At 40.9% G+C, this 26177-nt stretch overlaps 1 protein-coding gene across 1 annotated transcript; it reads left to right on the plus strand.

The window, feature by feature from the left end:
* Positions 1-88: 88 nt before the first annotated feature.
* Positions 89-17834, plus strand: CHCHD4 (coiled-coil-helix-coiled-coil-helix domain containing 4). The gene is made up of 3 exons (XM_011357426.2): positions 89-284; positions 13484-13582; positions 16696-17834. Exons 1-3 carry the CDS (start codon positions 263-265, stop codon positions 16998-17000), a joined length of 426 nt encoding a protein of 141 aa, XP_011355728.1. The 5' UTR covers positions 89-262; the 3' UTR covers positions 17001-17834.
* The last annotated feature ends 8343 nt before the right edge of the window (positions 17835-26177 follow it).

Raw genomic sequence — 26177 nt, forward strand, 5'->3', positions numbered from 1 at the left:
AGACTTTCTGGGATGTGCGCGTCCTACCGCCTGGAGAATTGCCGGGCAGCGCGCGGCCTGCTGGGAAATGTAGTTCTCTGCTGAGAGGACCGGGCTGGGGCTGGGAAGGCACCTAGGCAGGCGCGCGGCGGGCAGGCCTGGAGGGGGCGGGTCCGCGCGGGCCTCGGAGCCGCCCGCCCTACCTGAGGAGAGGTCACGGCCTGAAGACGCCGCCGCCGCTGCTGCCTCTACTCTTGCGAAGTCTGAGCGCTGGGTTGCAGCCATGGCCTACTGCCGGCAGGAAGGTAGGGAGAGTGAGATGCTTTCTAGGCCTGCCTACGAGGGCCTGCAGGGGACATGCGGTCTTTCTGCTCCCGCAGGCCCCGGCGCCCTGCGACCCCACTCGCGGCGCAAGCCGCCAGAGGCGGTCCAGGGTACCCTCCTCGGGATCTTTGGAGCCGTCTGGGTGGCAGGGTCGCCACCCCCGATTTGCCGATCAGAAAACCGAGACTGGGAGGAACGAGGCTGTTCCAAGGTCACGGGGAGGCTCGAACCCGGACTTCAGAGGGACAGCTGTTGGGAGTCTTTATAAATTAGACCCAAGTAGATAAGAGAAACGTGCTCAGCACGTTTCTTCCCTCTGGCTCGCAGTTGGGAATTTGTTATTACTACTATCATTCTTACCACACACCACGTGTTTCCGTTTGCCCGCGCCTTTTAACTGTCCTGAAAAGTTGCCACTCGGGTTAGATGTTGTGCTAGTGAAAGAAGTACCAACAACAGGAACATTTATTGAATCCCAGATACATATCAGGCACTCTTCAAGGAGCTTTATGTGGCTTGTCTCATTGATCTCGCAGCGACTTTTAATAGGTAAGGGTCTATTAAGACACAGAAGCGACTTCGCTAAACCCATGTGGTGGTGAATCGAAGCTGGGGTTAGAGCCCTGGCAGTCTGATTGCAGAACTGCATTATTCAATCTGGTGCCCCGTGGATTCCGGGAAGTCCTCTGCTGGGAAGACATTCTCTCCTCATGCTCCCCACCCCCCAAAAATAATTAGCCTCGGAGAGTTCAGAAATCTTCAGGCCCGCTTATCGGCTCGTTGTCCCTGAGCCTCCACCTAACCCCCCAGGCCTCAGTTTCTAATCTTGTAAAATGAGAAGTTAAGAAAATTTAGTCGTCATTCAGCAGATATTCATGAAGAACCAACTCTGTGCCAGGAGATGAGGATGGTGTGAACACTTGAAAAGCTACAAAGAGAATTGGAACTCACCCAGAAATTTCTTGATGAATAGTCCAGCTCCCTCAGTTTAATTCAGGGAATCTGAAGCCTAGGAGAGATGACCTGCCCAAGGTCATACATCAAATTAGGGGTAACAGTTCTGTTTAAAATGCTCATCCTTTTCTCCCACCCCACCTTGCTTTTAGAACTCCTCCTTTCCTGGGTCATAAAGCCATAATACTAATGTTGCTAATTAGCACTATTTCTGTTGATTAGTACTTCATTGTGCCACGGACAGAAGTCCTCTGCCCTCATCCTTTTGTTAGACAAAGTTGGTCTCTTGTTTTTAATTTTCTTTCTGAGTCCCTAATTTACTTGACTTGTAGCAAGTAATCTTGAGCTTTTGGGGTATAATGAGGCTGTTCAGATAAGTAAGACCTCTCCTTGCCCTCTAGGATTTCTAGGAGTCACAGGTTCTTTGGGAAGAAGCAGGTTTCACCTTCTACCAAAGCACGGATCCTTATCTTTTCCTGGTTCAAAGAGCTCTTTGTTAGTTTAGGGATGAGAATCGAAAGCACTCACTTTCAAACCTTTCCTAGTTTTTATCTTATCCATACCACTCTTCCCTAAACCCCCAAATTTTGTTTTTCTGCCCACCAATTTTGTATGCTTCACCTGGGACTTAGAAAAATGTTCTCAAACTCTTTGCCATATAATGGCTTATGTGATCCAACCCCTGATCTCTAACCAGTGTGTCACTGCTCAGCCACACTGGCCTTTTGGCTGGCTGTTCCCTTTGCCTAATGCATCATCCTTTAGCTCTTCCCATGGTTGACCGCTCATCCTTTAAGATTCAGCTCAAATGTCACCTCAGAAAGGTCTTCCCTGACCCTCTGTGTCTTTCACGTCCTAAATTTTCTGAAATTACTTTGGTTACTTTTATTATCTTATTTGTCTTCTCTCACTAAGCTAAGAGCATTAGGTGGGTCATATCCCCAACATCTGGTGCACGACCTAGTGTACAATGGGCACTCACATTTTTATGGAATAAACTCTTACATATGCCTGCCCTGTCTTCTGAATGAATCACTTACCTGTACAAATTTACATCGAGGGTCCACTCACCACCCAGCCTTCAGATTAAAGGCCCTAGCTTGACTTTCAAGGCATTCCACAGCACGGAGTCAGCCTTCCTCCCTGGACTTGGGCTGCCTCCACTTTTCTCTGTTAGCCCCACACTGTCCTTTTCTTTAGTTTCCTCCTTTTCAAGACTGAGCCTGCCCTCTCCTGTTTATTCAGCAAATATTTATTGAGCACCTGTGATGTGGCATCCACTGGGCATATAGGAGTGGTACAGGTGACACAATCTGTCCTCATGGCATGGTGGAAGAGATGTGCACTCCTTCTGGGTTAATATAATGAAAGATTCTGTTGTGTGATGATCCCATGTGTCTTCATGGTCCCCTTTATGGGGCAAGATGAGACGACCCATCCAAGGGTATTCTCTATAATCTACTTAATGGTGGTAACCATTATGTCTTCCTACCCTCCAGAGTTCAGTTTTTTAACAAATATTGGTTACCCACTATGTTCTGGGGATTGTTCTAGGCTCTAGGGATACTGCAATGAATGGACTAGACAAGTGCTTGCCCGTAAGGAGTTGTCACTTCAGTGGGGGAGATGGGTGGTAAGCAAATATATATGTTGGGTGAAGAAAAGTGCTTTGGAGAAAAATAAAGCAAAGTAAGGGAGATGTGGAGTGGTCAAGAAAGGTGGCATCTGAGCTGGTGGTATGAAGTCAGGGATAGGATGGCTATGAAAATATCTGAGGGAGAGTACTCTTGGAGGAGAGAACAATCTATGCAAAGGCCCAGAGGTAGGTGTGTACTCAGCATGTTTAAGTAAATGCAAGGAGGTACTGGAATGCAAGGAGTGAGTGGTGGGGGGAGATAGAGTCCTAGAGGTGAGAGATGCAGATCTTTCTAGATGTATTTGAAGCTAGAGCTAACCAGAGTTGATGATGGATGGAAGTGTGAGAAAAAGACAGGAGTCAAGGGTAGTTGTACAGAGAGTAAAACTATAGAATTGAGTGTGTCTTGGTATCCATCTGCTCAGTAAGTCCTTCTGTTCTCAGTCCTACCCCCTGAAGTCCTTTCAGAGTGTCCTCCTGGGATCTTGCGGTGGAGATTTCTTTTCTTCTAGTCGACTTCCACCTTGTGCACTGTGGGTTCTGCATTCTCTATTTTGTCAGAGACCACTCTTCTTTCAGCTTTTCCATTTTTAAAACTTTATTGACATCTCCGGCCTCTGACTGTCTCTTTTCCTGGTCATTTTATCCTTGTTATTTGATGCCATTTAAAAAGTTACTGTCTTGAGCGGGATTTCAAGTGAGAACAGAAACTCATTTCATTTTCTCTGTTTACCATGGTAGGTAGCCTGAGCTGATGAGGGGCCTTGTCTTTGAGGCCCCAAAAAGGTACCTGATTACTCCACCAGTTGGTATCCTTAGCACTACTTCTTTCTTTCACAGTTAGGAATAAATAAGCATTGTGCTTGTGTTCACTTTTAAACATCCAGGAAGCGGAAGCCTGGAAACACATATTTTTGTTATCATAAATCACAATATCACATCTGTCCATCTGGTATAACTGTTCTCTAAGGGAGATGTCTAGGAAGGTACAGGAGAGGGCTATCAGTCACCTGTGAAGCCAGTGAGCAGTGTGGACATGCCAGAGTTTGATTTAACTTTTATTGGGTGAGACCTGGCCTATTTGCCTCACAAATCCCCTGGGTGCCCATCACAGTTTGGACCCCTTGCCTTTTGGGCCTCACCATTGATCTGGGCCTAGCTGAGATTTTGGTGAACGAAACTATTGGACCTGGGCTGAAAAATTTGCTGTCAGCTTATTCTGCTTAGCATTCAGCATTTTTGCAGGTTGCTTTTCAGTGTTTTGAAAACTGGCCAGGATTACAAAGGTCATTAGGTACCTTAATGTTCCCTGGCTGCTTGGCCCAAATCCTTTCCCAGGCAATCTTCTCTAAAATAAATTGTGAGATATGAGGGCAGAGACCAGCTCTGGGGGTGGAAACCTCAGGTGGGTTGAAGGTCCAGTCCCTGTGCATGCCAAGGGTCGCATGTCGTTACTGTTACCCATGTAGAAAGGGTGTGACGCACCAAAGTACCTTCCTTCTGTCCCCTCAACTGTCCTTTTCATTGGAGGTGTTGCTCTGGTTTTTGCTATCACCCCCCATGCTTTCTCCAAGCCTCTTCCTTAAATCCTCCAGCCTAAGCATGGGCCCAAATATTTTCCTTTGTTTCCCTTAGCATACCTGTGACTGAACTATCTTAAATATAAAGAGACGGGGAATATGAAATAATAAGAGCAAAGGCGAGCATCTCTCAGAGAGCCACGTTTCTGTAGGCCCGGCCTCTGCTCCAGTAGCAGCTAACTCCCTCCAGGCCATAACTAAGCACTGTCCAGGAGCACATTTGGATGGTGCCTGGAGAAGTCTTAAATGCCAGGCACCTCCTGTCCCCTTCCAGATGACAGTCCCATTATTCCAGATCTCCTGGTCAGAATGGGTAGTTAGTAGGGCTATAGAATTTGTCTTGCCCTTCACCAGGTAGGTACCCAGTAGCTTAGAAGAAATCTCTTGTTTATTCACTCAGCAAATATTTATTCACTTGGTTTCTCAGCTTTTCGTGTCAGGGATTGAGGCAGTATTTATTGTATAGAATATTTATTCCTGCCCGAGGCACACAAAGCTCTCAGAACAATGTCCAAGTCATACTCATTATTCTTATGTGTGTATGTTGGAGGTGGGGAAGGGGGCAGTGTGGGTATGTGCAAAGGATCTCCACAGTGTGGCCCTTGGAGATACAGAGCTGGGTTCAAATTCTAGCCCTGTGTGAGCGAGTCACTTCCCAGGACCTCATGCTCACCACTTTAAAATGGGACTCCTGCTGTCTCCAGTGAGAGTAGTGATAGATGGCAGGAGCTAGCTGACATGCAGGACCCAGAGAAAGGCCGTTCCAGGACTGCAGAGGAAACTGATGACCAGGCAGCATGTGGAGTGCTGAGGAGAAAGTACTCCCCACCCACAATGAGAATATCAGACAGATACCTGCTGTGCAGTTAGCTGAGGGCCAATGATTTTAGGAAGGTGAGGTCAAGTGCTGACAGCAACAAGGTGTAGGGAAGAGAGTCGAGGAGCGAGTCTGATAGGTAAGGTGCCTGCCTTTCCATTTTCAGCTGGTTGATTTTGAGCCACCACTCTGGGCCTTGCTTTTCTGCTGTATAAAATGAGAGTGATAAAACTTTATAGGGTCACTGTAAGGTTAGATGAAATGAGCCTTGGAATTCAATTCACCCATCCTAGTTCATTCATGCTTTCCTTTTCTGTGTTTATTAGTGTCCCATGAGGACAAGCTCCTCATATAAAATGCATTTGGCTCCCAGCAGTTTGCTTCCCTGGGGACCTGGGACCCTCTGGTAGCCAGGCACATGGGGCTGGGGACTCTGGCTCTGACTCTGGCGTCTTTCTGATGCTGATCCTTGGAGGGCCCAGCCTATTATGTTTGGGTTGAGTGATCTAAAAAATAACAAGTTGCAGAAGTTAATAACATCAGCAGTTGTGTGAAATAGTCCCTTCTCTTCCAGTCCCACTTACTGGGAAATAGCCCCCAGGCTCTATGGACTGTGGGGAATACTGCAGTATCCTCCACTGTCATGATCCCTTCTCCTGGCCATGATTAGTGGGCCAGGAGGCCTAGAAGGAGTCTTGACCTTCCTTGGGCACTCTCAGACCACCTGCTTTTCAGAGGCAGGTGACTGGGATATTTTCCCACAGGGTATCTTCTTGGACAATCCTAGGTGGTTACGTCAGTTGAGTTGGCTGCTGGCTGGGCACCCACATCACTGTGAACTGCTCACCTTGTCAAAGTTTGCATTCTATCTATGAGCTTGTTTTTTTGTTTTGTTTTTATTTTTTTAAATTCCCCCTATATGAGAGATCATGTGATATTTGTCTCTGTCTTATTTCACTTAGCATATGCCCTCAAGGTTCATCCATATTGTTGCAAATTTCACTTCTATGGCCGAATAACATTCTGTTGTATATACACGATTTCTTTATTCATTCATCTGTCAGTGGACCCTTACGTTGTTTCCACACCTTGACTATTGTAAATAATGCTATAAATATAGGGGTACATATATCTTTTAGTGTTTTTGTTTTCTGTGGACAAATACCCAGAAGTGAAATTGCTGGATCATATGGTAGTTCTATTTTTAATTCAATTTATTCTGATCTTCTGCCCATTTTTTTAACTAGGTTTGTTTTTTGTTTGTTTTTGTTTTTGCTATCAAGTTGTGTGAATTGTTTTCATATTTGGGGCATTAACCCTTTATCAGATATATGATTTCCAAATAGTTTTTCCCATCCTATAGGTAGCCTTTTCACTTTGTTGATGGTTTCTTTTTCAGGGCGGAAGCAGTTTAGTTTGATATAGTCACATTTGTTTAATTTTGCTTTTGTTGCTTTTAAATTTGGTGTCAAATTAAAAAAAAATCATTACCAAGACCTATGTTGAGGAGCTTACTGCCTATATTCTTTTAGAGTTTTATGGTTTAGGTCTTATGTTCAAGTCTTTAATCCATTTTGAGTTAATTTTGTGTATGTTGTAAGACAGTGGTCTAAGTTTTATTCTTTTCCATGTGGCTGTCCAGTTTCCCCAACAGCATTTGTTGAAAAGACTGTGTTTTCCTCATTATATGTTCTTGACTCCATTTTTGTAAATAATTAACCATATATGTGTGAGTTTATTTCTGGACTCTTTTCTGTTTCAGTTATTTGTGTGTCTGTTTTTATGCTAATGCCATACTGTTTTAACAACTTTACCTTCCTAATATAGTTCGAAATTAGAGTATGATGCCTCCAACTTTGTTCTTCTTTCTCGAGATTGCTTTGGCTGTTGGGGGTCTTTTATGGTTCTCTACAAATTTTAGGATTGTTTTATTTCTGTGAAAAATGCTTTTGGCATTTTGATAGAGATTGCATTGGATCTGTAGATTGCTTTGGGTGGTATGGACATTTAAACAATGTTAATTCTAATCTATAAGCATGAAATATCTTTTCGTTAATTTGTGTCTTCAATTGCCATCATTAATATCTTGTAGTTTTCAGTGTAAGGGCTCACCTCCTTGGTTAAATTTATTCCTAGGTATTTATTATTTTTGATGAAATTATAAATGAATTGTTCTCTTAATTTCTCTTTTTGATAGTTCATTATTAGTATGTAGAAACTCGAGATTTTGTGTCTTGATTTTGTATCCTGCAACTTTCCTGAATTTGTTTATTAGATCAAACAACTTTTTGATGGAGTCTTTAGGGTTTTCTGTATATAATATGTCACCTGTAAATAAAGTCAGTTTCTTTTTCTTTTCCAATTTGGATGCCTTTTATTTCATTTCTTGCCTGATTGCTCTGGCTAGGACTTCTGATACTATGTTGAATATAAAAGTGGCAAGAGTAGGCATCCTTGTGTTGTTTCTGATCTTAGAAGAAAATTTTTCAGCTTTTCATCACTGAGTATGATGTTTATTGTAAGCTTCTCAGATATGGCCTTTATTATGTTGAGGTACATTCCCTCTATACCTGCTTTGTGAGAGGTTTTTTTATAAATGGATGTTGAATTTTGTCAGATGCTTTGTCTGCATCTATTGGGATGAGCATATGATTTTTATTCTTCATTTTGTTAACATGTTGTATCACTTTGACTGATTTGCAGATGTTGAACCATCCTTCCATCCCTGGAATGAATTTCATTTGATCATGGTATATGACCCTTTTAATGTATTGTTGAATTTGGTTTACTAATATTTTGTTGAGGAGTTTTACATCTATGTTTATCAAGGATGTTGGCCTATAATTTTCTTATGGCATCTTTGTGAGTTTGGAAGAGTTCCCTCTTCTTCTATTTTTGGAATAGTTTGAGAAGGATTGGTATTAATTTTTCTTTGAACATTTGGTAAAATTCACCAGTGAAGCCTTCTGGTCTTTGATTTGTGTTTGTTGGAAGATTTTTCATTACTGATTCAATCTCCTTACTAGTAATTGGTCTGTTCAGATCTTCTGTTTCATCATGATTTAGTCCTGGTAGGTTGTATGTTTCAGGAATTTATTCTGAGTTTTCTAATTTGTTGACATATACTTGTTCATAGTAGTTGATCTTTTGTATTGTCTTTTTTTCTCTGTTTCATTTATTTCTGCTCTAATCTTTGTTATGTTCTTCCTTCTATTAACTTTGGTCTTCATTTATTCTTTTTCTAGTTCCTTGAGGTGTAAAGTTATATTATTTAATTGAGACTTTTCTAGTTTCTTGAGGTAGGCATTTATTGCTATGCGCTTTCCTCTTAGAACTGCTTTTGCTGCATCCTTTAAATTTTCCATTTTCATTTGTCTCAAGATATTTTTTATTTCTCTTTCGATTTCTTCTTTGACCCATTTTTTTTTCAGTAGCATGTTGTTTAATCTTCATATATTTGTGAATTTTCTAGTTTTTTTCATGTTATTAATTTCTAGTTTCATACTATTATGATTGGAAAAGATACTTGATATGATTTCAGTCCTCTTAAATTTATTAAGATTTGATTTGTGATGTAACATATGGTTTATCTTGGCACATGTTCCATATGCACTTGAGAAGAATGTGTTGCTTTGAGATGGAATAAATATCTGTTATGTCAATCTGGTCTAACATGTTGTTTATCAGTGTTTTCTTACTGATCTGTTCATTGATGTAAGTGGAGTATTGAAGTCCCTCACTATTATTATATTTCTGTTTCTCCCTTTAAATTCGTTAATATTTACTCTATATGTTTAGGTGCTCCTATGTTGGGTGCATAAATATTTACAAATGTTATAACTTGTTGGATTGACTCCTTTATCATATGTAACACCCTTCATTGTATCTTACTATAGTCTGTTTTGAAGTCTGTTTTGTCGTGTATAAGTATAGCTACTCCCGCTTTTTCTTTTTCTTTTTCTTTTTCGCCATTTGCATGTGATATCTTTTTCCATCATTCACTTTCAGTCTGTATATCCTTACATCTAAAGTCAGTCTCTTGTAAGCAGCATATAGCTAGGTCTTATTTTTTTATCCATTTAGCCATTCTGTCTTTTAATTGGAGAATTTAGTCTTTTTACATTTAAAGTAATTATTGATAGGTATGTGTATTATTGCATTTTGTTCATTGTTTTCTAGGGGTTTTTGTAGTTTCTATTCCTTTCTTCTCTCTTTGTGGTTTGATGACTTTCTTTAGCAGTGTGCTTCCATTCCTTTATCTTTTGTATATTTACTATAGATTTTTGCTTCGTGGTTACCATGAGCCTTATGTGTAACAGCTTATGGGTACTTATTTTATATAAGTCTATTTTAAGTTGCCAACAACTTAAATTTGATCTCATTGTAAAGCTCAACATTTTTACTGCCCCTCTCCTACATTTTGTATTTTTGATGTCACATTTTGTATATTTTTATCTTTTGCATTCTTAACTCAGGGGTTCCCAAACCCCCTCCTTCCCCTCTCTGCCCGCCGCCCCCTCCCCCCCCCCCCCCCCCCCCCCTCCTCCCCACCACAGACCAGTTTGTGGCCTATTAGCAACTGGGTCACACAGCAGGAGGCAAGCAAGCAAAACTTCATCTGGCAGCCACTCCCTGGCACTAACATCACCACCTCTGCTCCACCTCAAATCATCAGTCATTAGATGCTCATAGAAGCACGAGTCCCTGGTGCCAAAAAGATTGGGAATCACTGCCTTAACTAATTATTGTAACTATAGGGTTTTCTTACTTTCGTCTTTTAACCTTTCCGCTTGTTTTATGAGTGATTAATGCACTACCTTTACCTTTCCAGTAAGACTTGTCCTTTCATATGTGTTCTTTTTACTAACTAGTGTCTTTTCTTTTCAGCTTAAAGAAGTCCCTTTAACATTTTTTGTAAGGCCAGTTTAGTGGTGATGATCTGCTTTAGCTTTTGCTTGTCTGGAGAACTCTTTATCTCTCCATTATTTCTGTATTATAACTGCCAGTTAGAGTTTTTCGGGTTGGAATTTTTTTTGTTTCAGCACTTTCAATATATCATGCCCCTCTCTTCTGGTCTGCACAGTTTCTGCTGATGGTATTATGGGGGTTCTCTTGTACTTAACAAGTTTTTCTCTTGCTACTTTTAATATTCTCTCCTTATATTTAACTTGTGCTATTTCTATTATAATTTTTCTTGGTGTAGGTCTCTTAGATTTCCTCTTATTTGGACCTCTCTGGGCTTCCTGGTTCCGAATGTCTGTTGCCTTTCCCAGGTTAGGGACGTTTTCAGCCATTATTTCTTCAAATAATATTTCTGCCACTTTCTCTCTCTCCTCTTTCTGGGAGCTCTATAATGTAAATGTTGGTCTGTTTGATATTGTCCTATAAGTTCCTTAAGCGATCGTCACTTTTTTTCCATTTTGCTGTTCTGACTTGGTGAGTTCCACTGCCTTGCCTTCAAGTTGACTGATCCTTTCTTCTGCTTCATCTAGTCTGCTGTTGAATCCCTCTAGTGTATTTTTCTATCTCTGTTGAAGTTCTCACTGTGCTCATTCATTCTACTCCCCAGTTCAGTGAGCATCTTTATAACCATTACTTTTTTTTTCTGAATTTTATCTTGTCTTCCTATTAGGAACATATTTCTTGTTTCTTCATTTCACTTGACTCTCTGTGTTGGTTTCTGTGCATTAGCTGAAACAACCACCTCTCTGTCTTGAAGGAGTATCTTGGTATAGGAGATGAACCTTGTCATTCAACCATGCCCCAGCTCTTGGTTGTCTCAACCTTTGTGCTTATCCAAGCAGCTTATTATATTTTTAATAGCTCCCAGTAGTTGAGACTGTGCCAAGACTCTTAAAGTGTCTGAAGAGGGAGGATCTCAGCACCTAAATTCACTCAGGCATTCACTTTTAAAAGTATGCAAATATATCTATCTAGTCCTGTGGGATTGCAGGCATATTTCTTGCTGGCCACCAGTGCCATGCAATTTAGAAGAGTCCCTTGGGCAGCGGTCATACTATTTGGGTCTCCAGACACAAATATATGTGTAAGCTCTTTTTTAGGTGATACCAGTGAGTCAGAGTATGGCAGAAGGAGAGCACCAAGTTGGCATTCACAGCCTACATTTCTGTGAGCAGCTCCATATGACACTAGATATGTGCCAAACCTGAAGCCTGTCCCTCATGCTGAAGCTCTGGGACAAGCAAAGAGACTTTCTTTACAGAAAGGCGAGTGGGTCAGTCCACTGTCTGTGCAGTGCTTTGGGGATGGTGGCCTGCCAAGAACTGTCTCTCCAATTGCCACAGTCCTGAGGGATCCCATAATGCAAGCCCCCTTGGCCACCAGAGCCAGGCAATTAGGGTGTATCTTGGGCAGCCGTTGCAAAAACCAGGGCATCAGACATGCATAAAGCTCCCCTCCAGAAGACACTGGCTCTCTGGAGCATGGCAAAGGGTGAGCTTGAAGACAACTGGCCTCTGAGGTCTCAAAGAAGGATTAGTCAGCTTCTAGATGTGTGCTTAATCAGCAGCCTACCCCTCAAGCTACAGTTATGCTGATTAACTAATAGGCCTCGTCCACAAGCTCCTGGGCCTGTTACCTCTCGCCATGCTCTGGGTGTGGTAGCTGTTTAAGAACTCTTTCTCAGTTGGTTACAGTCCTTAGGGACCCACGAACATAAGTACCACTAACCACTAGAGCCAGGTGATGTAAAGGTGTGCCCCTGATAGCAATTGCAAAACTCAGGGTGCCAGACAGAATTATGAGCTCTTTTCTGGGTGACACCAATTATGACAGTCCTGTGAGACCAGGAACACAAGCTTTTCTGGCCTCCAGAGCCAGTGATCAAGTGGCGCCCCCTTGGTGGCAGTCACAGGAGGTGGGACACTAGAAACATGTCAAAGCTCCCTTCCAAAAGATACTGGTGCTCTAGAACACAGCAAAAGGAGAGCACAAAGATGGTGCCCACTAGCCTCTGTCCCCAGAGTGTTCCAGCAGGCTGCTAGGTGTGTGTGTCAAATTAGAAGTCTCAGGCAGACACTTTAATATAAGCAGATGAACTTTCTTCACTTTAAGTCTGGGCGTGATCGCCTGCCTCTGAGCTGGGTCATGGGGCAGGCTGCTTAAGAGCAGTTTCTCATATCACTAAAGTTAGATGTCTTGGGGCTCATCTCTCAATGTATGTCTTAAATTTGGGATGTCCAGTGTGGGGCTCCATCCATTTGCTCTGCAAGGAGAAACTCTGGGTTTTGAGTTCCCTCTTGGTTGTAGGTCACCATAATGGGGGCGGGGGGGGAGGTTGGCGGGGGTGGTACAGTTTGTGGCAAGATTGTGTCCCAGCCTCCCACTTGTTTCGATGTGGTTTTTTTCTCATTTGCCCAATGTGCAGTTGTCACTTAGCCAGCCTTTAGGTTTTTTTAAAGAGATGTTCCACATGTAGCTGTAGACTCAGTGTGTCCTGGGGAAGGAGTGAGCCCAGGCTCTTCCTACATCATCATCTTGCACGCTCTTCTTTTTCCTTATGCCTTTTTTCCTGTTCCCCATGCTCCACCCCCCAGTCTCCCACCCCCAGCACATGAGAGCAGCTTGTGGAGTCAAGTAGGGGTTGCTCAGCAGCAGGCATTTGAGCATCCCTGGCCTAATTAGTTATTGTCATTCTGCAAGTGTTGTGTGAACGCTGCTGACTGCTCTCAGATGGATCCCTGTAAAGCCTGGGGAGGAGGGGACACATGAGCAGTAGATGAGATGCTCACAAGTTGATGGGAAATAACGTGGACAGTCAGAGCACCACAGGAGTTCTGAGAAGGGACTGCTCCGTTCTTGATGAGAAGAAGAAAGACTTATTGAACCACTGGACTGTCAGCAAATTTGGGGATGAAAAGCAGTTGTGTTTGGTAGGATTGGGGCATCTCATCTCCTATGTGGATGATACATCTGGTAGGCAGGATGTACTATCATCCTCCTCACCCAAGACCTTGGTGGATTTTTCGTTCCAGCCACAGTTATTCAGTGGAAGTGGCTGTTAAACTGTCGTGCAGTCAGTGTCTCAGCCCAGGGAGGGCGGTTTGATCGTCATCTCACTTTGGGGTTTCATATGGGACAGTCTTCAAACTTGGTTTGTGTGACTGTTTTGGGTTTAGGGTTGATTCACTGCTCTTGAGTGAAAGGATTCTTCTTCTGCCTTCCAAATTCTAGGGAAGGATCGAATCATATTTGTGACCAAAGAAGACCATGAAACTCCAAGCAGTGCAGAGCTAGTGGCTGACGACCCCAATGATCCATACGAGGAACATGGTGAGTGACCTGGGGCCCACAGGTATATACTGGGGGAAAAGTTCAATGCTCAAAATTCCTTTCCAATTTTGTCCTAGCCAAGGCTGGGTTTTCAGGTATGCATCTCGGCCATGGGCTATGTCTCAGGACAGTGAGTTTGTCTCCCTCAGAGGTGTAAGGGGCTCTTTTGGGGCCCCGTTCTGATGCACTTCCCTGGTCATTAGGCTTGAATTTCTCCTCACTGAGGTCTTCTGCCTCTTTTTCTTCTAAGATTTCGCACTGGCTTAAGCTGTTGGTTGGATGCTTCCCAATTAAGTTGATGGGTAAGATGTCAGTGGATTCCAAAAGTTCCAGATAGGTTAAGGTGACAGGGATCCTCCTGCTCAGTCAAGTTACTAGACTGAATTCTGCCACACCTGCAGACCATTAGCCAGCAGGCATGTAAGAGTTACATACCTTGTTCTGCGATATGGTGAAATCACTTCTCTCTCCTTGTAGGTACTCCAGCAGGCACCTTGCAGGAGAAGCTCACTTGAGTTAGAGGCACAGTTTTCCAGCAGCAGGTTTCAGCTAACCTAGGCAGAGCTATTGCACACAACTCTGTTAATGGTCACTTGGGCCTAGGGCATCACTCCAAAGGCTTTGAACAGTTGGGCACTAGAACTGTCCAGCCTATATAAAGCTGGTGTGCATGTACAGTATTCATTAATAGTCTACGTATCGTGAACACTACTCAGCTCACCAATCTAAAGCCATTTCTGATTTCCATGATGATAACTAACAAACCTTCTGGTGCTGATTGGTGTAAATACGGTTGAAAGATCTTATAGGAGCCACCTGTAGAGTATGGGCTCCTGGTTGGAATTTTTCCATGCCATTTAAAGTATATATTCTTATATAAGTAACTTCACTTGCTACTCTTACTGATCCTGAGGGTTAGAGGAAAGCTAGACAGGCGCATCTAGCACTCTTGGAAACAGTGGGAAGTGCAGATGTTAGTGTTAGATTTCTGAGAATGACAGCTACAGAAATAATCTTGAATCAGCACTCTGATAAAGAAAAGTAAATCACATGTAAATTCTAATACTTTGCCTTGTGTGTGTGTGTGTGTGTGTGTGTGTGTGTGTGTGTGTGTGTGTGTGTGTGTGTACTTTGCCTAGCTTTAGGTCTGTGCGTTAGTTAAGCACATTTCATTAATTGATTGAGACTTTGTGGGGCCTAAAGGACAAATCAGGCCTTATTTTGTCTTCCTCATAGTATTTTTATAAAAATTAAATGTGTCTGCCTGGAGACCCCACATTCCCCTCCAGTTCTTAGTCGTCTTTATGGTCTCTCCTGTTTTTTCTCTTAACTGTTTCTTTTATGGTATCCCTGCTTGGAAACCCTATAGGTATTTGCCTTTGCAACCCTTTTCTGTGAATTGTATGAAGAAACATAAAACAACTCTGGGACCCAGGCTCTGAGCTCTCAATTGCAAAATTACTAGTTTTAAAACATGCCGGATCTGGCTAATTTAACATGCCAAAACTACTGTCTGTGTGGTTTTACATTGTGTCCTTGAAGTGCAAATTGGCAGCACAGTGTTCTCTGTGAAGAACTCTCTCTTTAGCTCACTTTCCCCTGATAAATAGTGAAACAAGGACTTTTGCAGACCTGGACTATTATTTTTAAATGTTAATATTATAATGTATTATTTCTTTTGGAAACTGGTTATGCAAGTGTGTTAGCAGTTTTGAGCCTCGGGGGGGCAGCATTTGTGTAATGCTTCCAGCACCGAGACGGCCTGCCTGCAAAGTCTGGAGAGGTCACACGATGTGAGGCAAAGAGCATGGTCTCTGGGAATCCTAAGGGCCCTGGCTATAGTCCTGACTTGGACCCCAGTGAACCCCAGAAACTTCATGTTAGTAGTACCCACTGCAGAAGGTTGCCAAAAAGATTAGATGATTTACCACATGTAGATTAATACATGAAAACGTGCACTGCAGCTGTCTATGATGCTAGTGGTGAACTGCCTGCTAGTTTCCATTTCCATCTCCACTGTTAACCTGTTTTATTGGGAAGAACCTGCAACCGCAGATTTGTTGATTCCTAAAGCTTCCTGCGCTAAAAGTAGACAGGGTTCAGCCTGGGCCTAGGACTTTGGACACTAGCTCAGAGCACCAGATCTGGAGACTGCTCTGGAGTAAAAATTCGTGTAATTTCACTGGACACTCAAGAGTCTTTCTTAAAGAATGTTCTCAGCCTCTGAATCAACTCATGTAAGAGACTTCTGTACAAGTCATATTTCTGTCCATGTCTGTCACAAAGTTGAAAATGAGTCATCATCTTAAAAGCATTTTAGAAAACCAGGAAATACTATTTAGATGTGGACAAGGTTCAAAGATAATAAAAGGCATAAAAGTTAGGGGCCTGAATAATATTGAAAATGAAAATCCATCTGAAACCCTAACCCCTCCCCAACACATATATATAGTCTAACTGTTTGGTTACTATGGTTAGTATTCCTCTAAGTTTTTCATTTTTACAAGAGTGAAACCACACTACTCTTGTGATATGCCGCTGGCCTTTTCCTTGTACAATATATCTTGGACATCTTCCCAGTCGGTGCAGAAAGAGCAACCTCCTCATTTTCACCTGTCCTCACACTGTGCTGAGCTTCTGAGAGCAGCCACAGAGTGAGAAGGGCATCAGGAGCAGAGCCCATGAGGCGGAAGCAGAGATCGGAAGGAAGAAATCAGTATATCAGCTCCTTAAAGTGTTTGGGCTTTAAAAAGGTTTTCTCATTAACCATCCAAGTGATGGCTTCTACTTTGGACTAAATGGATTCCAGTACATAGTTCTTGAAGCATAGCCACAGCCACAGCACTAGGTGGTGGCCTAGAATATAGATCAGTTTTGCACATGGAGAAAGTTGTCAGTGGTGGCTTCTCTCCAACTGAGCCAGGAACACTGGATTTGCACCAGGCATTTGAACCCAATCGAAGAGGTAGGTCCACAGGTGAGTGCCTGCCAGGCAACAATTCTTAACTGTTCTCCACATCTTGAGTGACTTATGGGGACTGGACTTGGTTTTGCTTTTTCTGAAACCTCTAGAACAATCTCTCACATTTTACTTGTCTATCTTCCTGTTCCAGGATTGATCTTGCCAAATGGAGACATTAACTGGAACTGCCCGTGCCTTGGGGGAATGGCCAGTGGCCCCTGTGGGGAACAGTTCAAGTCAGCCTTTTCCTGCTTCCACTATAGCACGGAGGATGTCAAGGGATCGGACTGTGTAGACCAGTTCCGGGCCATGCAGGAATGCATGCAGAAGTACCCGGACCTTTATCCCCAAGATGAGGAAGAGGAGGAGGAGGAAGAGAAGAAACCAGCAGAACGTTTAGAGGAGGTAGCTCCCACTAAGGCTACTGCAACCAAAGAAGAGGAGGGGTCAAGCTAATGAAGGCCGTGTGGTACTGGGCTTCAGGCCTTCCACCTCAGAGTGATATGAACCTTTTGCAAATGCCTTTCCATCACTCTTTAAGAAAGTGTCTTTCCCTCTATTGTTCTGTGCACTGTAATGTACAAAATAACTTATTTTGATGATCAGGGGTCTTGGCCTCTTGACATGTACACTGAAAAAAATGGGGTTGTTTGTATGTGTGTCTCACAAAATCTATCAGTGAATGTAGCTGCTGCTTTTGAATTCTCTTCTCAGATTACCCTGAATTTTGCCACTTTGAAATAATGTGCTGAATATTCTCAGCAACGAAAAATCTATCTAGGAGTATCTCTTGTGTGTGAGCTGATTTATTCTGATTCATTATCTCCCTTTTAGGAGATTTTAGACCTAGTTCAAGAAATGAAATAGAAACAAAAACATCTTCCTTTAAAAATGCTGGAGTGGAGCCATTCATACAAGAGGCCAGGTGATCAGATACTTATTTCTCAAAAACCATCTTGACCTTGAGTATATGAGAAAGCACTATACTTCATTTTCTGATACATTTTGGTTTCCGTTTTTACATTGAGCTCCAGGTTTTCTTTTTGAAAAATGGAGCTTTCGACCCTCTGACTCACTGTCCCTTTCTAAGTGAAGAAAAAGGCTGGTTTTTGTTGTTCTTGTTATTCCAGAAGCCCTGATTCAGGGCCTGTGTTCCCAGTGGATCAGTCTCAGCCTGTTCAGATGCAATGTTCTTGAGAGGTGGGGACCTAATTGTTACCAAAGTAGCAGCCAAGAGAGGAAACTGTGAATTAAGTGGTCAATTAAAAGGAAAACATGATTTTTACCTGATTTTGAATGTGTCCTTCCTTATTACTAATTAAAAGTGTTTTTGATACAAGGATATACAAATTATGAAAAGTTAGATTAAGACTTCTCTTTGAAGATACTGGTAAACCAATTTGAGTCTGTTAACAGTTAATCCATGAGGTGGGGAAGGCTCTTCTCATTTCATTTGAAGATAAGGAACCAAAGCCCCTGCAGGTTAAGTAACTTGCCCAAGGTAACTGCTAGACAGTTTTCAGGCTGTAATATAGTAATGATTCATTTGTTCTGGGTGTATTGGTTATCTGTTGCTGTGTAAAAAGTTATCTTAAAACGTAGCAGCTTCAAACATTTATTTCACGATTTCTGTTGGTCAGGACTCAATATGGCTTACCTGTGTCCTCTGATGATCAGGGGTCTTGGCCTCTTGACATGTTTCTCACACTGTGATTGATTTGTTGGCCAGGGTTGCAGTCATCTCAAGCCTTGAGAGGCTTTCCAAAATCACTCAGGTGGTTTGGGGCGGGATTCAGTTACTTGTGGTTTGTTAGACTGAGGGCCCCAGTTCCTCACTGGCTACTGATCAGAACCATCCCTCAGTTCCTTGTCACATGGGCCTCTCCTTAGGTCAGCTCACAACATGGCAGGTGGCTTCCATCAGAGGAAGCAAGAGAACAAGATAGAGTGAGAGCCTTTTTGTAAATTCATCTTAAATGACATTCTCTCACTTTATCATAGTCTATTTGTTAGAAGTGAGTCACAGCTCACCCTCGAGGAAGGACACAAGGACCTGCAAATCAGAAGGCTGCCAACCGCACCAGAGAACAAGGTAACAACACATTAAAGTTTGAATGTACAGTTAGATGTGAAGAATTGTAGTGCTGAGCTGTCAGAGGTAAAGAACTGTGGTGTCTATACCCAGAACTTTTCAAATACTTGGTTAAGAGCCAAGAACCAGGAGCTGCCCAAGTTTGAGAGCTGTGACAGCCCTGTGAAGGGCCCCTGTGACTTCTTTTATCCTAAGATAGAGCCTTGCACATTTAACAAACACTTCTTGTCAGTGAAAATTTTGATCACCACCAAGATCTTACTGCTTTGTGAATGTGTCATGGGTTTCATTCATTTTATGCATTCAGGAAGTCTTTATAGGTCCAAGTCCTAGGGCCACAGGAAAATGAGTCTTGTACGGTACCTGCTTGCATGAAGTCAGCATTTATTAGGAAGTAGAGGAATGAATGGGTGTTGCATGATGGCACTGTATTCTCAAGGTAGGTTATTTTCTTCTAGCCGTGGTAACTTACAGCAGAAACTCACAAGCTGTCTTTGTCCAAGCCTACTTGATTAGACAAAAGATTCCATCCTTTCACAGTTTTCAGTGGAAAAACAACTTGGTGATAAGTGCCACTGCATAAGCAATGGAGATTATGCTTTAGAATCGAGTTTGAATAATTCTTTTTTTTTAACTGAGGTGTAATTAACATATAACATTATATTAGTTTCAGGCGTACAACCACATAATGATTTGATATTTATATTCATTGTAAAATGATCACCACAATAGTCTAGTTAACACCCATTACCATATATAGTGACAGAATTTTTTTTCTTATGAGAACTTTTAATACCTACTCTCTTAACAACTTTCAAATATGTAATACAGTATTGTTAACTATAGTTATACATTATATCCAACTGGAAATTTGTCCCTTTTCACCCCCATCACCCATTTTGCCCAGCTCCCATCCCCCACCCCTCTGTTCTCTATGAGCTTGGTTTGGGGTTTTTTTGGATTTTTTTTTTAGATTCTACATGTAAGTGAGATTGTATGTCTTTGTCTTTCACTTAGCATAATGCCCTCGAGGTCCATCCATGCCGTTGCAAATGGCAAGATTTCATTCTTATTTATGGCTAGGTAGTTTTCCAGTGTGTTTGTGTATGTATACACCACATTTTCTTTTAGTTTATTTTAAAATGCCATGTATCTTCGTAAGCAAAAATCTTCAACAGGCTAAAAAGGTAAAGATAAACGCAGAAGCGATCATTTTTAAAGAACAGCAGCAATGGAAACAAAGCAACTTGAGGGCACACTGATTTGGAAATGCTAACTGTCTAAAGGTGTTTTTGTCCTTTGTTATTTTGTGTTGCAGCTTACTAAAATGTTGAATTTTAGACCATAGAGTAAATTCTATGACTGTATAGATGTTAATTAATAACATACTTGGTAAACCATAATGTCTCAAACTACTAGGACATAGACCTTATGTGAAATGTTCCTCTTTCACCTGGAAGAACTAAAGAAAAGTCATGCATTTTTAGATAGTTTCACTTAATCTCAACATCCGCTGTGCCCAGAATGTTACTTTTGGATATCACTTGTCAGTCTGATATAAGTAGATAGACTTTCTCCTTTATTCAGATGAAGCATGGAGAAAAAGAGCATTTAAGTCATCAGAATAGGGCATTAAGAACACACAAGTAGAGATCTCTATGAGCTGGTAATTGAATCACTCTACTGTAATACGTATTTGAAAATTTCCATAATAAAAAGTTTAGAAGCAAATACTAAAGAGAAGTGTTTAACCACTTCTCGTTACCTCTGGTCATGGAGGTGCAAGCCAAGCAGTTGCTGTGTGCCACATAGTGGCTATGTAAGACAGCTATAATTAAAGCTCAAAGTTTAAAATCAAGGCTGATGGGAAAAGCTATTTTAAAAGATTGATCAAATTGAAGTCTGTCTTTATCTCATTCCTGTTCTCTGCATCTTCCAAAGGTAACTATTGTCATAATTTAGTGTATCCTTCCAATCTACATTTTTATGATTTTCAAAAAATTATGGTACAATATATATAACAGAATTTACCATTTTAACCATTTTCAAGTGTACAGTTCCATAGTATTAGATACATTCACACTGTATAACTTCGACTGCAATCCATCTCCAGAACTTGCTGAAACTCATACCCATTAAATACGAATTCTCCATTTGACTCCCTGCCCCAGGCTCTGACAACCACCATTCTAGTTTTTGTCTGTGAATTTGACTACTCTAGGTACTTCTTATAAGTGGGGTCATATAGTATTTGTTTCTTTGTTACTAGCTTATTTCACTTCACATAATGTCCTCAAGGTTCATTCATGTTATAGCATGTATGAGAATTTCCTTCCTTTTCAAGGTCAAATAATATTCCATTATGTGTATAAACCACATTTTGCTTATCCATTTACCTGTCAGTGGGTACTTGGGTTGTTTCCACCTTTTGGCTATTGTGAATAATGCTGGTCTGAGCATAGTTGTGCACCTTCCAGTCTGTTTTTAACACATTTACCTGTGACCAGTACTTAATTTTTAAAAAGTTTGACAGTGGCATACTAGACACATTTTTCTGCAGCTAACATTTGTCGTTATTTCGGAAGTCTGTTGATAACATGCAGCTCTGGATCATTTTGAGTAATATATTGCATTCTGTCGTAAGTTTATACTTTATTTTCTCCATTTTTCTATAATTTCTAATTAATACCTAGTGAGAGTAATGCGGGTAGGAGCATCTTGTACAATCTCCCTGAGCACAGATACCTACTCTGGGGAATATATCTGGAAATAGAATCACTGAATTGTAGAGTGTGCACATTTTCAGTGTAATTTGGTTTTCCAAGTTTCTCTCTAAGTTGCTCTGCCAATTTATATTCTTCCACCAACAGTAAACAAGAATTCTTTTCGTTTATTTATGTTCTTGCAACCTTTAATATAGTCAAGTTTTTTTAATTGCATTATAGTTGACATATAACATTATTTATCTGTACAGCATGATTTGATATTTCCATACATTGCAAAGTGATCACCACAGTCAGTCTAGTTACCATCCGTCACCATACGTAGTTTCAGATTTTTTTTTCTTGTGATGAGAAATTTTAAATTAGTCACCATGCTGTACATTATATCCCTGTAACTTATTCATTTTATAACTGAAAGTCTGTACCTTTTGACCCCCTTCATTCATTTTTCCCACCTCTCACATCCTGTACCTGACAACCACTAATCCATTCTCTATCTATGAACTTATTTTTATTTTGTTTTGTTTACATTTCACATACAAGTGAGGTCATGTGGTATTTGTCTTTCTCTGTCTGACTTATTTCACATAGCATAATGCTCTTGTCCATCCATGTTGTTGCAAATGGCAAGATTTTATTTTTTATGGCTCAATAATATTCCAAATATATGTATATTTCCACATGTAGCACATTTTCTTTATCCATTCATCTGTTGTTAGACACTTATTTACAATCTTGGCTATTGTAAATAATGCCGCAATGAACATGGTAGTGCATATATCTTTTGAGTTAGCATTTTCATTTTCTTTAGATAAATATCCAGAAGTAGAATTACTGAATCATATGGTAGTTCTAGTTTTAATTTTTTGAGGAACCTCCATACTGTTTTCCATAGTGGCTGCAGTCAGAGTTTAATATTTTTTGCAAATGGTATAAAAGCCTCAACAAAATTGCTATCCTCTAACTCCTGGACTAGATCTATAACATCCCTCGTTTTCTTACTTTATTGGAGATCTCAGGCATACACTTAATGCTGAGTGCTAGAGTAGAGGCCCAAGTTTTCTAAATGAATGCAGCAACAAAAATCTTCCATTCAAGATGAGCTTGCCAATCTTGAAACTAGGCAGTAATCGAATGAAATTCAACTCAAATTCCAGTTAAGTAAATAAGTAGATAAAATGGCAACATACATAAAAGCAAGAAATTTGGCAATGGATTCTTAGATTGACCTTCAAAAGCACGAGCAACAGTCTACAGTGTGGGAGAAAATATTTCCAAATCATATACCTGATAAGGCTCTAGTATGTAGAATGTCTGAAGAATTCTTACAACATACTCCTCAAAAAAAAGAAGAACCCAATTTAAAAATGGACAAAGGTCTTGAGTAGATAATTTCTCCAAAGAAGATAATGCGAATGGCAAACATGAAAAGGTATTCAGAATCATTGGTCATTAAGGAAATGCAAATCAAAACCACAGTGAAATATCACTTCACACCCACTGAGTGGCTATAAATTAAAAAAGGAAAAGTGTTGGTAAGGATATGGAAAATATATCAGAGGTTCCTCAAAAAATTAAGCAATTGGCATATTACCCCACAATTATACTCTTAGGTACATACCAGAAAAATTTAAAACAGTCACTCATAAATGTTCACAGCTGCACTCTGCAGTGGCCAAAGGTGGAAGCGATTTAAATGCCCATCAGCGGGTAAATGGGTGAACAAATCATGGTATATACATACAATGGAATATTATTCAGACATGAAAGGGAATGAAGTACTGATACATGCTACAACATGGACAGACTTCAAAAACATGCTGTCAAAGAAGCCAGACCAAAAAGGTCGTATGTGATTCCTTTCATATGAAATGTCTGGAATAGGCAAATGCAAAGAGGTAGAAAGCAGATTAGTGATTGCCAGGGGCGGTAGGGAGAGATGAAAGATTGGGAGTGATTACTTAATGGATATAGGTGTTTTAGGGTGATGAAAACTTTTGAAACTAGAGATAGAGGTGGTGGTTGCACAACATTGCGAATGCACTAAATATTACGAAGCTGTACACTTGAAAATAATTGTGTGTTGTGTGAATTTCACCTCAATTTAAAAAAAAAATTACAGGAAGAAAAGAATCATGTACAAATGGCAAAACTATTTTGGAAAACTGTTTGGCAGTTTTTATATACCCACCAGATGACCCAGACATTTCATGCCTACCTATTTATCCAAGAGAAATAAAAGCATATGTCCACATAAAAACTTATACATGAGCTTTCATAGTAGTTTTATTTGTAATAACCAAAAAATTGGAAACTACTGAATAGTCCACTAACAGGTGAATGGAAAAACAAATTATAGTATAGTCATACAGTAGAATATTAAGCAATGAAAAGGAATAAAACGTTGATACAACATATTTGAAGCCAGATTTATAAAAAAGTACATGCTATACGATTCCATTTCTATAAAAATTCTATGAAGTGCAAACGATAGAGTGTAGATCAGGTGTTACCTGGGGATAAGGTTGGATCAGGAGGGAAGAGAGGATTTAGGAAACTTTTGGAAGTGATGATATTATTTTAATCGTGATGGTTCATGGGTGTATACATATGTCAAAACTTATCAAATTGGATGCTTTAAATATGTGCAGGTCATGGTGTGTCAATTATACCTCAACAAAGCTGTTTTTTTAAAAAGATTTTCTCCCAATAAAGGACAAAAGCAAGCAGAAATAAATCAAGTACAAGTAGATATTTTAAAAAGGGAACACTTAGAAATATTAAAAGATAATTGAAAGGAAAAATTCCTCAAAAGGATGAGATCAAGTTTAAATTGTTCATATCACAAATGGCCAATGATTTAATCAATCTTGCCTAAATAGTGGAACCTCCATAAAAGCCCCCAAATGGGGGGAGTTTCCAAATTGGTGAACACATCCATGTGCCAGGAGGGTGGTTCTACCCAGCGCCACGGCACTGAAGCTTCTATGCTCAGGACTCTTCCAGACTTCGCCCTATGTACCTCTTCATCCGGCTATTTATTTGTGCAATTTATAATAATAAAATATCCTTTATAATAAACATGCTGATCTTGCCTGAATCCATATGGGCTTATTGCATCCCTACAGATTGACTATGGAAATGTGGCAAGCCACCCTTACAGCTGCATAAGTGATCCCTGCAGCCCTGTGAGCCACCATGCTGCTGCTTAGGGACTGCGTGACTATTTGGCAGTGGGTAATGGAGAATGACAAAAGGTTATGGTAAATATGATCATGTGGTGATGAAATTTGTAGGTATGATTCCAGGCACCAGAGGCTTGAGCGCAGGCGGCTGCTGGTGGAGCTGGGGCAGCTGTAGTGCAGGGTGTGGGAGTGTTTGATCCAAGCATGTGCCGTATTTTTTGCAGATGCGTTATTCCAATTGATTAAATTTGTTAAAGTTTGCATTTATATGGCAGCGTTAACAGTTACCTTTATTCTCTTGCCTTAGTGCTATATCCATTCTCCTCCTCTCTATGATAATAAAGTCTGGGTGAACTTGTTCATCTTTACATGCCCCAGATTATCTTGTTGGTTCATGACACTTTGCTAATGGAATCTGGTGAGCAAGCATTAGGAGCACTCTAGATGTTTTACTAAGACAATTAAGTGTGGCAGATGGTGGGAGATAAATCTATAAAAATTCAGTGGTATTGTCAAAAGTGGTTGGAGTTTCTAAATACAAAATTCTGGGATATTCATTTGAAAGCGAGAGACAAGTCGCTGCCTTTTGTACTACGCACAGCTAAGAAAGAGATATAATTTTGATGGGCCTCAGGATTTTGGAGGCAACATATTTCACTTTCGGACATGCTGTGCCAATCCATGTACTAGGTAATTTATAAGTTTGGAATAGGACTCAGGGAAAGAAAATTCTCAGCAACAGGAGCAAGTTGCACCAGAAAACTGAATTATATCAGAGGTATTTGGCAGATTGCTATAGGATTCCACTGGCAAATCATACAATAGAATCATAGTGCTGACCATAAGGAGTGAGCCTTTTATCGCTTTCCTCTGTTCTCCATTTTAAAAGTTATTCCTGCTTCCCGTGAACAGTGGGAGTGACTAAATACCTGGTCATGGGAAAGCAAGTGACCTGAACTTCTTACCACGGACTACGCATAATAGGATCCCCTAACCACAAAATTGCATGTAAAAAACTATAAGTTGATTTGGCATATATACAAGTTTGGGCCCACATCATTTTGAAAGGCACAAATAAACTATGGGTTGGGAGATCAGACAATTCTCTCACAATTTTTTCTCATGCGTTACCTTCTCTTCTTCAGTTCATACCTACAGTCTCATGGGGAAAAAAATCCAGGGCCTGATTCATAGATAGATTTTCATGATTTGCCTGCAACAGCTGGAAGTGGTCAATTGTGCTACAGCATCACATCAGTGGCCTCTGAAATAGAGTGGTGAAAAGAAATACTAGATGGAACTCGTGTGGTACATCTGGTTGGACACTTCACATGGAAGATGAGACGGCCTGAGGGATTGATCTACAATAATTCATGGGCAGTGGCTAATAGTTTGCCTTTGCTGATCGAGTCCTTGGAAAATCACTAAATAGGAGGTCTTGGGGTAGATATGAAAATCAACCTCACAAAATAGGCAGAATATGAAGATAGGCATTACCACACAAATGCCCACAGAGGCACCATCATCAGAGCAAATCAGATATATGATGTGTCCTGTGAATGTCACTTAGCTTTCTCTGCCTCCTTCATATTCATTATGACCATGCACAAAATGGCCATGGCAGCAGGGATGG

The sequence above is a fragment of the Pteropus vampyrus genome, unplaced genomic scaffold, assembly GCF_000151845.1.
Source record: "Pteropus vampyrus isolate Shadow unplaced genomic scaffold, Pvam_2.0 Scaffold35, whole genome shotgun sequence".
In the NCBI taxonomy this organism is placed as follows: Eukaryota; Metazoa; Chordata; class Mammalia; order Chiroptera; family Pteropodidae; genus Pteropus; species Pteropus vampyrus.

Coding starts and splice junctions, on each gene's coding strand:
- CHCHD4 (XM_011357426.2), top strand. CDS start 263: ATGGCCTACTGCCGGCAGGAAG. Junction 285..13,483: donor GGCCTACTGCCGGCAGGAAG/GTAGGGAGAGTG, acceptor TCCAAATTCTAG/GGAAGGATCGAATCATATTT. Junction 13,583..16,695: donor TGATCCATACGAGGAACATG/GTGAGTGACCTG, acceptor TTCCTGTTCCAG/GATTGATCTTGCCAAATGGA.